This window comes from Chiloscyllium punctatum, chromosome 8 (genome assembly GCF_047496795.1).
Source record: "Chiloscyllium punctatum isolate Juve2018m chromosome 8, sChiPun1.3, whole genome shotgun sequence".
NCBI lineage: Eukaryota > Metazoa > Chordata > Chondrichthyes > Orectolobiformes > Hemiscylliidae > Chiloscyllium > Chiloscyllium punctatum.
Window position 1 is genome coordinate 63,957,655 of NC_092746.1, and position 13,413 is coordinate 63,971,067.

Below are 13,413 nucleotides of genomic sequence, written 5' to 3' on the forward strand. Positions count from 1 at the left end.
CTTTTCTTACATGTTGGGTCCTCTCACCTTCACCCATTGCCCTGTTAACTCTCAACTCATCCTGCATGCCCCATCATACCTTCCATTTTCCCTCCATGCCCATTCATTTGATATCCGTTGACTGTGGATTGAATGACCCACATACCTTTTTAAATAAAAATGCAATTACCAGAAAATAAAATCATTCAAAATTTCCTTTCCAAAAAATTGCCTATCTTCGTTTCCCATAAAATTGTTAATCATGCATAGACTGTTAGTCTCACTGAAACATTATAATCCACTAAATATCTCCTAATCATGTCAAAATTAAAACCAACTTCAAGTAAAGATAAACTAATTAAAAGCAAGTAAAACTGTCAAACAAAATGGTCAGTTCCCTTCAAGCTATTTAAACAAACCCATACAGGTCTGAATGAATTAACGAGTCTTGAAGCTCAGCCAGGCATTCATAATGCTTTCATTAATGCAAGTAATGTAGGAGTCAGAGCCATATGATCAGTCATTGAATTATTATTGTATTTAACCTTTCAAAGAGTACTTAATTAGAAGTTGCCAAGAACATTTAAATATATCTATCAAAAGATTTCTAGCTCCACAGCAATCTTCTCTCACAGTTTATAAACTAGCTTACCTGGTATAATTTCTTCCTTCATGATCATACCCACCTCTGTTAAAAAAACACAATGTGAGGGAAACTTGAAGTTGCACCAGGCATTTAACTGGCATATCCTGTGTCTTTTGCAAGGTTTGTGAAGGTTTGCAGCTCAGGTTGAGGTTTAGGGTATAGGTTTGCTTGCTGAGCTATAGGTTTGATATCCAGATGTTTCGTTACCAGGCTAGGTAACATCAGCAGTGGCGACCTCCAAGTGAAGCGAAGCTGTTGTCTCCTGCTTTCTATTTATATCTTTCTCCTGGATGGGGTTCCTGGGGTTTGTGGTGATGTCATTTCCGGTTCGTGTTCTGAGGAGTTGATAGATAGTATCTCGATCTCTGTGTTTGTTTATGGCATTGATGATTTTTAGGAATTCCTGGGTGGAGTGGATGGAGTGCTGTGACTCTTCTACTAGGTATTTCAGTCTTGCGTGTAGTTCTTTGGCCAGTCTGTAAGTTGGTGTTCCGGGTAATGAGACTATGGGTCTGAGGGGGGCTCCTGGTTTATGGATGAAAAAAAAACACCATTTCGACTGGGTAAACACATCTATCCTCGGACAGGCTAAGCAAAGACATGCCAGAGAATTCCTAGAGGCCTGGCACTCCAAGCACAATGCCATAAACAAACACAGAGATCGAGATACCATCTATCAACCCCTCAGAAAACGAACAGGAAATGACATCACCACAAACCCCAGGAACCCCATCCAGGAGAAAGATATAAATAGAAAGCAGGAAACAACAGCTTTGCTTCACTTGGAGGTCGCCACTGATGATGTTACCTAGCCAGGTAATGAAACGTCTGGATATCAAACCTACAGCTCAGCGAGCAAACCTACACCCTAAATACCCTGTGTCAGGTCGCAACCCAGCATGTTTCCCAAGATGAGGAAAATGATGGGCAGCAAGAATTAGAAAAAAATATGAAATGGCAGCCAAGTGAAAACAAACCAAGTTTTTTCCAATCTCTCCTCATAACTAATGCTCTCTGAACCAAGCAACATCCTGGTAAACCATTTCTGTGCCTTCTCCAAAGACTCGACAACCTTCTGGTATTGTGGTAACTAGAACTGTAAACAATATTCCAAATATGACCTAACTAAAGTTCTGTATAACTGCAGCACGACTTGACAATTGTTACACTCTTGTTCCAAATGTTGAAGGCAAACATGCCTCCTTGAGCAACTTGTGATCCACTTGTGTTGCCACTTGCAGGGAACTGGGGATCTGTACACCTAGATCCCTCTGTATGTTGATAGTACTGAAGGTTCTGCAATTTAAGGTATATTTCCTTCTTGCATTAGATTTTCCAAAATACATCACCCTGCTTTGTCAGGATTAAACGTCATCTGCCATTTCTTTGCCCAAGTCTCCAGCCTATTTTTCCCAGCTGTATCCTTTAGCAAACCTCCACTTGCAGACTAGATTCCTTGTGTGTTGAGAGACAAAATCCAGCCTCTTTGTGATGTACTGGGGGTCAATGGTTGTGATGTCGAGCTATATAAATAAGTTGCAAAATTAAGGTAGTTCAGTTTGCGAAAGAGGCCACTTCGAGCTGATTGGTTGCAGTTTTAGTCATTTAAACTAAATAAGTAGTATAAGCATTGTCACAGTGTCAGTAAGGATTAGTTTCTGCATATGCATTTTGAGTTATGTTGAGGTCTTTCAACTTGTGACTGGAATTTTAATATGGTGACGTCCGGAAAATTTCCTGCTGCAAAAATTTTGTGAGAAAGTAGAAAGGTTCCTGAAACGAAATTTTGGAAAGCGTTTTGGAATTTGTTTTTGGAGCAATGCAGAGGAGGAGTTAGTCTCCAGGTTCCACAAGGAAGTAATGAGTTGCCCTTGTTATCAATGACTCCACCGCCTCTCCCTTCCCAATCATAGTGTACCGTGAGGAGGCTTTGGAACCTAGTCTTATTTCTATTGTTCTTATTATTAGGTGGCCTGCAGGCTACACAATTTTACACTGCAACCGAAAACACTCAAAACTAGTGGAGTTTAAATAAGCCATGGGTACTTAAAATACCTTGGACATTATTTCTAGAGCTGTGGGTGAGTTTCTAACAATATTGCTTAACCAGTTTAAAAAAAAAGCACCGAGTACAATACAAGTCCCATATCTTTTAATCTTATAGTTTATATTTGGAAAATTCGAGGCAGAGAATGTTATTCTCTCTAACCCCCATTCAAAACTCTTACCTCTCCCTATCTGAATCTGTCTGTTAGTTAAAACTTTATTCAACTGAGATAGATCATGCATCAGGATTTCACTAGTTATCTTAGATAACCAGTCACTAGCAAGTGATTATATTTCTACACAATTTTTCAATTGTGAGCAGCTTGTATGATGTGCCTAATCCTTCTCCTAACATATCTGAAAGATAATTTACATTTATCAAATATACTAACCCATGAAAGGGAGTATATTATTGTAGCTGATTATGGAAATGAGTGATATAATTTGATTTTTTTTTTGGTTCTAATAATCTTCATTTGTTTTCCTAGAAGTGTGAAATTATTGACACACCAGATCAGGACCTCACCGACTTCACAAAGTGCTTACAAATACTACTTCAGAAAGTGAAGGACCAAGGACTGGAGGTATAATGCAGACATGCAATGTTTCAAGTTGCTTGAAATACCTCTAAGCCAGATTGCTTGTAGATTTTGTTTTAAGCTAAAAGTTCAACTCCAGTGTAAAAATAAAAATTGAAACATTTACTGAGATATAGATTTTATTTATCTAACTACCAGGATAGTTTATTCCATATAAGTTGTAATATTCTCCCATTTTATATTGAAGCTAATTCATCAATGGTCAAACGATCTCTAATATGCCCGAGTGGGAAAAATTGCATACAGTTTTTCTCATTTCGTTTACAGATTTGGAGATGCTGGTGGTGGACTGGGGTGTACAAAGTTAAAAATCACATAACACCAGGTTATAGTCCAACTGGTTTGTTTGGAAGCACTAGCTTTTGGAGCACTGCTCCTTCATCAGGTGGTGACAACCACTTGATGAAAGAGCATCACTCCGAAAGCTAGTGCTTCCAAATAGACCTATTGGACTTTAACCTAGAGTAACTTTCTTCACTTACAGACAATTTTTAGTGTAGTGTAATGTAGTTTTAAATTTGTTCATGGGATGTAGGTGTTGCTGGCTAGGCCAGCATTTATTACCCATCCCTTATTGATCTGGAGACAGTGGTGATGAACAACCTTCCTGAATCAGGATAGTGACTGTGGGGAACCAGAGGTGGGGAACCTTTTCATGTTGGAAGGCCGCATTATGTTAGTTGTAATCTAATAAGGCCGCATCCAAGAAACTTCAATTATATATTCTTCAAAATTCACATTGTTTTGTAAAAGTCTAGCTACTATGTACTAACTAACTAAAAAAATAGAAAAAAATGTTAATTCTAAAGTTAACTCTCTGGTATTTTAAAAACATTCATTTTAAGATTAAAATAAAAATAATAAAGGATGAAAAAAACATATTAATAAAAAATAAAAGATTAGTTCTGCAAAATTTGGATTCATTCAAAAGGCCACACACACAATGGCCTAGACGTCCGCAGGTTCCCCACCCCTGGGACAGTCCATGTGGCCTAAGATGTCAACATTATAAGCTAGATATTCCGATTGCCAGAACCATTTGGGTAACATGGGCTGGCATTGTATGTTGGGAAAATGTGGATCCCCAATGCATCTATTTCTGTGGGAATTGTATTTGAACTTGCCCTTTCCAATGGGCATCTCCCCTGAAGTTCTCCGAAAGGATCAGTTAAAGTTAGACAATTTAGAGGGTTCTGATTGACTTAAGCTTAACCAGATTTACATATGATACAAATTTAAAGATTTTGAATGAGTGGTAAAATACAATCCCAATAATCCCAAAACACTGTCAGCAGTCTTACCAGAGTGAATTCTCTTCTCTATCCCATCCATAGAGCTTAATTTAACGGTAGTTTCATTACTCAGTCGTGAAAATCTGTTCGCATCTTCCTGGACCATTCATGCAATTGAGCTTAAATGTTCTCATCTTCAGATAACCCCTTTAGAGTTTTAACTAAATGCTTCCGTATTAGTACTTTAAAACTAAACCCCTTTCACTGAGGAAAATTCTTTATTAATAGTCCTCAACTACCTCTCTCTTTCAGAAAGAACTAGTTTACCTCAGCTTCAGGCAAGACTTCTGCAAACTGAAACTAAAATAACATTTTTCAAGCTATGGATGTTGTCTGTAATCAAAAGTAAAAAAGAAAATTTATCCCTGACCTTCTAAACTGAAAACGTACTACACATCTGTTTGTCTTGTTTTCTTATAAACAAACCTCCCAAGTTTCCCTCTCAGAGCTACGTCTCTCAGGCTATATTCAAAAAATAAAGCACCATGGTTACAGCATCCAAAGGGCTACTCTCCAGTCATAGTGGTTCTCAAAGATTTTAATTGAAGGAACCCCTTTCAAATAGTAACAGTCACAGACCTATCTGAGCTATAATCTGCATGCTATACCCCGTATGCAAGGATTGCATTTAAAGGACATATTAATGATATTTAAGGAAAGCAATTATTTTCTTCTATACCAGTGAGATAGATGTGCTGACTTCACATTACTGTGCCTAACTGTCCTTGTACATTTCTCTTCCAAGTGAGACACCCAGCCCATTCTGCTGCACTTGTGGATTCTGTACTCCGCTCCTGCTGTCCAACTCATGTTTCACATTACGATACAGGCTATTTGGAAAGTCTTAGCAGAATCACTGTTTTATTATAATCATGCCTCCTAATATCACTTCTCCAATACCTTAGTGATATTGGGGTTTTCCAGACATACCCCAACTTGTAAGCCAGATTGCCAATTTTGTTTAGTTAAGGGGCATGTGCACAAATGTTAGGGTTGGTTTTATAGTCAATTCCTTGCTGCCATCTGAAGGTCTTCTCCTTAGCGCTTGATTTAATGCTGAATTGTAGACATTATCGGATTAGAACTGACCCTCAATGGGAGCTGAGCAAAGATTTCCCAAGTTAATCTCTCACAGACCTACTGCAGTTAAAAGAGAAACTAATACCAACAGCTACATTTGAAACCAAGTGCCAAAAAGGGAAAAAAATTGAAGAGAATCTTAGTGGTAAATGATATTAGATTTCGAATGCCAACATTCTTTTGAAGATTTTGAATGCTCTGTGTTGAAAGATCAACTTTCTAAATACACACTCTGAGCTGAATGTTTGCAGAGGAGATAGTGTTCCAAACCTGCATCTAGAAGTTCCACTTAGATATTTGACAGCCACCATTTTTACAAGGAGATTGGGAAATGGCGGAGGAGCATATTCATTTTTAATGGAGGTAGTTAAAAATATCTTGTTTAGAAGTGTAGCTGCCTACTTTCAGAAGCAGCTTATGCCATTTGCACTTCTAAAATATGATTTATGTGCTTGATAATTTTGAGGAAAAGATGTAGACTTAGCTGGTGTCCTTCGAAGGGGCTAGATGCCCTTTTAGAGAGGTCCCATATCTTTTTGGAGTGGAATCTTTTTGCGATTGTTAAGCATAGACACAGATGTGAATTGAAGGATGATCAGGTTTGAGGACCTGGTCGGACATGTAAGACTCCTGCTCTTTTATATTACATGCTGTTTATCCCAAGTGACAAAGTAATCAAGTTGGCAAAGAGATTTAAGGGACTATGGGGATGAATGAGGGCATACATTGATCTAAATTGACATATAGGGTAAAACAAAAGTGCCATGGCGCGAGAAGAGAGTGTAGTTCTAATTGAAGTGATACAATGTTGCTGGAGGTTATAAAATTCCATGGAGATGAATGATGGCGTGGTTGACATGAATTGGCATTAGGTTGACATAAAGCCAATAATAAGTCCTGGATCTATGTGGGGAGTGCACAGATTAAAATTGAGGGCTGAATGAGATACATGAGATGGCATCAGTTGGCATGGACGTTGCATGGGAAGTGTTTAGTGAGTGAGGACCAGAGGACTTCATTGCTTTTAAACTATTATATCCATGATGAAGTCCCAGATGATTACGGTGAGCTTTCTCACCAGTCGGCTGTGGCATATTGCAATCCCTTATGGCAGCCTCTTCTGTTTCTGGTGATGACAGGGTCCACACCAAAGAATTGGCCCTGTAGGCTTCAGTTGATGTTGAGAAAGTTTCTTGAGAGTCCAGTTTGGGAGTTGGGAAATTTCCGATTTCCCTACTCTGTGCATGCCCCAGTGAATGAAATTACAGGCCACTTCATCACTAATGTTAATCAGGACAAAGAAAGTCATGTTCAGGACAAGCTGGAGAATTATTCCTGGAGATTTGAATTTTTAAGATTGAACTTAAGAGATCTAAAGTACCCCTGTTTTTTGTTGTAAAACCTTAGAAGGCTATATGCAAGAGAATCTCAATTTATTTCAGAAATAAGCAATCTATATTCCATGGGAACGATAACTTTTTGAAATAATGAGGACTTGAGTTAGCATGAAAGAGGAGATGAGGCCTCAAGCAGGTCAGCCATGATTTTGATGAATGGCCGGGGAGCTGATTGGTGGACCCCTGCTGCTATTTATGTTTTTCTGATGCAGGATGTTAATAAGCATGTTAGATTTGCAGAACTTAATTAACTGAGAAGAGTAACTAATATTGGAGTTCCACCGTTTCACAAACTATCACAACATACATGGCTGTGTAAAATCCCCATAAGACCACCAAAAGGGCCAATCTGCCTTATTGATTGAATACTACTCAGGCCAACAGCAATTCATACCACATTTTGTAGTAACAATAAAGTAATTAATTATTTTATACTTCAGTAAGCATAGAGAAAAGAAAATATTTAAGTATAACCTCATGATAAAAGCCTCACGTGCACATATAATCTCATGATTAAGAAGACACAAGATAAATTGTTTAACATGTACACTGTGAGTGGAAAAAGGATACAGACAGGCTAAAATTCCAAAGATGACAAGGTGAAAAGTTATTTTCTTGCAGTCCTTTCAGGTTTTGCAATAATGACCCACTGTTGAGTGTAGAATGTCAGACCTCCTTCAATTTCATGGTTGATCGGGTGGACTCAGCCAATCTTGTTTTAGATTTCTTTCTTTTAGGCTTCCTTAATTTGTCTTTCTTTCTCCCCCAATCAGAGAGAGATGGTTGCTTTCTGTCTGAAAGCTCTATATGTTTTTACTCTCCTGCTGTCTTGGCTTTTACTGCTTTTTAGCATTCTGCGAGTATTTGATCAAAGGGTGGTTGGCAGGAAGAATTTCCATAACTCAAAAGACCCTTGGTGTTCAGTCTGAAAATCTCTATCTTATTGTTTCAAAAAGCAACATTCTATCATACAGGTCAATAATGTACAGCACTTGATTGATTAAAGTTGCAAAACTCTTGGTATTTCAGCTACAAGTGCTCAACTTCCATTTCAGTTTATAGTCCAAAAAGGAAAACGTGCATTCTCTCATATGAGCAATATTGTATTGCGTTTACAGATGCCAACAGTAAAATTTGTCATTTTATGTCTTTCCCTGGCCAAATGTTGCTGTGTAGTCAGCAAATCGAGTGGCAATGTGACTCTATTGGAATACTGTCTGGTTTATAAAGATGAACACTAATCATATGTCCATAACAAATGAGGTGTTTTCATTATGAAATCAAATGTGTAAGGTACAGAGCAAGTGAATATAATTTTTCACAGGTTTGTTTTATTTAACACTTTGGGCTGAACTTTAGCTAAGTCTGATTTGTATTGGCTTTATTAGAGGGTTTTTTTCTACCACAGGTCCTCATGTGTTTTATCACAGTATCTTGTCAATCTCGCCTCACCCCCTAATTGCTACCCCACACCCATGGCATCTCTCATGTCTGTTTCCATTCCATCCAATCATGGGTGTTCTCAGAACAGTTTGCCATTTATCGGATATTCAGTGAATCACTTTGTGTAGGCGCTAAATGCATTTTCGCACCATTTGGCAGCACTTCATGCCCACACACGATTCTCAGTGCATGGAGAGCCTCTTGCATCATCTGGAAGTAGGGGCAACAATATGTATGCATGGTGTTGGGTCGTGCTGACAGCTTTGGCTCTCCTTAATATTTGGTTCCCTCTCTGCACAAAGGTGTAGCTGTCAAAAAATTATCTAGCAGTTGCTATGCCAGAGAGGTGTGACATACAGAAAAGGTCAGTGCCGTAGGCTGGTCAGGAGGTAGGCAACTTGCTTTGCTTGGCCAATGTTCATTCCCTCTGAAAGTCTTATCATTGGTAGCCCTTTCCCTCACAGGTTCAGTGATATACCCTGCCCACTCGAAGTGTGGTAACCATTGTTTTCTTCCTCATTATACACTCTCAGTTTCTAGCAGAATGGAAGGTGACAGCTCTTCCTCAGCCTCAGTGTCCAGTGAGCCCTCAGGTATCCACATCCCCTTCCTAGTAAACCATCCCATCAATCTCACAGACTTCCCCAAGTGACTTACATCTGCCTACCTTTTCCACTCAAGCTCTGGAAAGTGAGTTGGTCAACATTCCATTTTGTTTTCCTGCCATAGAGACCTCCAAGGTTCATGAGAAGTAGAAGCTGATTGGCATGCGAATAACCTCCCAGTGTGCTTTGGGCACATAACCATTTCTGGTGTTCTCATTCCTGCCCCCATGCTCACCCACTCCTTGAAGCTGGGGTTCTTCTGACCATGCATGACCACATCTCCCAATCCCCAATTACATCCTTTCCAGCCGTGCTTTACTGTACAATGTAAACACAGAGAATGCTGGAGGAGTTCAGGTCTGGCAATATCTGTGGAGAGAGAAACGCAAATTTAAAAGGGACCAAAGGGACAACTATTTAATGCAAAGCATGGTGTGCGTATGGAATGAGCTACCAGAAGAAGTGGTGAAGGCTGATACAATTACAACATTTAAAAGGCACCTGGATAGGTACATGAATAGGAAGGGTTTAGAGTCATAGGGGCCAAATGCTGGCAAAGGGGATGTGATGAATTTAGGATACTTGGTTGGCATAGATTTTCCTGCTGTACATCTCCATGAGTTCATGACCTTAGGACGCTGACTGTTCGGAAGGACATCGGAAGAGATAAGCAAATCATGCATCTTCCAATGCCCATTGTCTTCCTCTGTCACAACTATGCCACATATTGCCATGCCAGAATAGAATAAAAATAGAAAGTGCTGGAGAAACTCACCTGTTCTTGCAGCATCTATGGATAGGAAAAAACAAAGGTTATAGTTTCAAGTCTGCCATGACTTCTTCAAATTCCAGACTATTTTCAAAAACCAGAGATGATCATCAAGGCACAAGCCATCATCTCATGAGATGAAATGCTGCCAAACAAAACCTTCCTTCCTCTTCTGAATCAATAAACATCCTTCTCTTGATTGAAGGAATGAATTAACAGTATCCGTTCTTTCATTGTGGGGGCCAATCTACTTACGTAGAACTCTGTGGTAGCATTTGAGGAATTCCTTCTTGATATGACGTTTTAAAATTTGGTAATTGTTCCTAACTTCTAAATTTTAAATAGATTAATTGAACTGATAATAAAAGAAAGTTTATTTTTTCCACTGTCCATTTATCCAGCCACTTGGAAGATTTTATTTATGGATCTTTCTGAATCTTGCATGTTCCAGTAAAACTAAATCCATTCCTGTAACTCATAATACCTTTTATTCCCAGAACCCCCACACTGTCCACACTCTCAGCGGGCATCTGTCTTTACTGACTGAGTTTCATTACCGTATGCATTAATTATAAAAGTGCCACTTACAACGTATTAAGCACTTTGTCTATTTTGGGCAATTCAGTAAGCTTTTCTGCACCTCACTAAAGTGTGATTATCTTAATTATGTAATCTTCTCCACTTAGCATTTTTAAAGCTTCACTGATTTCAGGCAAATTGAAGTGTTTAATAAATGTATTTCAGCTTGTACTGCTAACTATTCACCTGATATGAAAGAGCTGAATAGTTCTGTACTGCAGTGTACTCAGGCATTGACACTGATTGTATCAGGCAAATGCCTAACATTGGCTGAGTCATGGGAGTATGTGCATTTACTCATTGTATGGGCTCAAGTTCTATTACCCTGACTTTTCTCTTTGGAATGCTAGTGATTCTTACAGAAGCAAATATGAGCCAGAACATTGAATTATGAGCAAGGTACTGTGCCCAGTCTTCCTGCACGCCATTTTTGAGAAACAAATCTTCAACTTCAAAGTGCTCGTCTATATGATAGGGATTGTAAGTCATAAGAGTGTAAGAATTAGCTCCTTGAGGATACTCTGATATCCATGGCTGATCTACTGCCTAGACTCCATTTTCCCATCCAATCTCCTCTTTCCTTAACCCACTGAGAAACCAGAAGTTTATCTACTTAAACACTGAGCATACTCAACAATGGAGCTTCCATGACTCTCTCTGGTAGATAATTCCAAACATGCGCAACCCTGAAGAAAGAAGTTTTTCACGATCTCAGTCCTAAATCATTGTCTCTTATGCTATGCCCTCTTGTTCTATTTAACCCAACCAGGAGAAGTAACTTGTCAGTTTTTACCCTGTCAAGACCCTTCAGAATCTTGTTTATTTCAATGTGATTGCCTCTCATTCGTCTAAACTCCAGAGAGTGTTGGCTCAATTTAATCAGCTTCTCATCACAGGTCAACACTGTCATACTAGGAGTGAAATTAGTACATCTTCGCTGCACCACCTACAAGGCAAGAATATCCTTCCTTAGATATGGAGATCAAAAATACGAACATGATTGTAAGAAGATTTCCTCATTCTCATATTAAAATCCCTTATCATGAAGACCAGCATGCCCTTTGCCTTTCTAATGCTTACTGTACATACATGCTAACTTTCCATGTTTCTTCTGAAAGTATACCCTCTCTTAATATTAAGTTTTAAATGTTTTACACCCTTATGGAAATATCCTGCTTTTCTCTTGTTATTACTAATATAAATAACTTCACAATTTCCAATGTAAGTTATTAACTGGTTGCCCACTCACTTAACCTGTCTGCATCTTTTTTGCAGCCTGTTTATATCCTCCTTCCATCTCATATTCCTAACGAGTGATAATTGAAAAATGTTAGTCAGAGCATTTAACATTTTATGATTGTTGACTATACTATAGCACCACGCAGAGCACAATAATCCACAACAAAATGTTGAAAAGAAGTTATTGATACTGTGGTACGAATGAACTGGAAAAATATTGTCTGGCTGCAGAAAATAGAAACATTGTGAATTTGATTTATTCTGAAGAAATGATGCAGTTCATGGAAAAAGTAAAACATGAAAATGCTGAGGAGGAAATCACCAGCTGCCTGCCTTGCAAATGCTAACTGGAGCATCATGATTATATATTTTCACTTTTCTTCACCCTTCACATTCCATCCTGTAGCCATCCACTGAGGAGGGAAAAAAAGAGGAAAATTTTCCAGTGCCAATTAAGGAAAAAGTTTCTTTGGCAAAGTCCTGTCCTGGCTGCACTGACCAATTTGTCCACGATTTCAGAACCAGAATGTATTTTATAAAGGATGGACAGTTTCATAATCTGATCATTATTGATATATTTGCCATGGTTAGTTTGAACTTTACCATGTATATTGCATTAGAGATTCATTGACTTTCTGCTGAGATATGACAATTTCTTCATATAAAAGAAACCACATTACTTAATTCAAAACATCAGAAAGCTGCAGACTGATTTATTTGAAAGGGATAATTATCGCTACTATGATATATTTAAAATGTTAAACCATCGAATTACATCAATCAGTCAAGACCTCTGCACTGAAGTAGAGTTCCTTTGAAATCAAAAAGAACTTCTGATTTGAATCTAATTGCTTCTAGCATTCAGAACAATATGCTATTGACTCTCGTGTCAGAAATTAAAGTCTTGACTATTATATAAATTAGCATTGGCTCCTCATGTAGCTGAGATGAAAAGGACAAGGGAATGTTGTAATATTAATGGAAGTACTATCATTTTGGCACTAGGTCGACAATGTTGTCGTGCTCGGTGGACTTGGCGGACGTTTGGACCAGATCATGGCCAGTGTGGAGACACTTTTTCATGCCACAAAGTTAACTAAGCTCCCAGTTATCATCATTCAGGAGACATCCCTGGCCTATTTACTGCAGCCTGTAAGTATTTAATCATGGCAATAAATTGTTGAGATGAAGTTTAATTAGCAAAAGTCTTTGAACAAATGATGTGCCTAATTTGTATTCTATCTATTCATCTTTCCTGTATTGTTGATTGACAAATATTGCATATTATAGTCAATTGTTCTTTATGCACATACTGTGTGGTCACTGTTCAGGCAAGGATTTTCTGGGATCCAACTTTTTCTGGATGAGATTTCCCACAGGCCTGAGATGGAGTAGAGAGGAAGGGTCTGTATAAGCCTGAGTGTTGGGGGAGCATTTGAAAATCAAACTAGTGGTGTTGGCAGACCAGAAAAGTGGGGAAAGGGTGTAAACTGGTGACCAAAGCACCCTGCTGTTTCGCTCCCAGAAGCACATCGATGTCCACCACTTCCCCACCTGCTCCTCAGATCTTGTTGGCCTTCCACTTGCTACATTCCTCATGTCGGACTCTAGCAAACTAATTCACCTCCATCTCTTCTCCTCATGTCTTGTCAGCACATTGCCCCAGCTGCACCTCTGGTGAACCAGTTTCTTTTTCTGTTCTCTGGAGTTGGTCACCTTGGTGGAGTCTGGATTGTCTG

At 38.8% G+C, this 13,413-nt stretch overlaps 1 protein-coding gene across 7 annotated transcripts in view; it reads left to right on the top strand.

The window, feature by feature from the left end:
- tpk1 (thiamin pyrophosphokinase 1) overlaps nucleotides 1-13,413 on the top strand; it is a 385,692-nt gene that overhangs the window by 195,742 nt on the left and 176,537 nt on the right. For 6 of the 7 annotated variants that reach the window (XM_072575655.1, XM_072575660.1, XM_072575656.1 and 3 more), the window contains 2 exons: nucleotides 3,160-3,255; nucleotides 12,680-12,826. In XM_072575655.1, the coding sequence (XP_072431756.1) occupies nucleotides 3,160-3,255; nucleotides 12,680-12,826 (243 nt within the window). The remainder of the gene's footprint in view (nucleotides 1-3,159; nucleotides 3,256-12,679; nucleotides 12,827-13,413) is intronic. The other variant, XM_072575662.1, reaches the window with a different exon arrangement.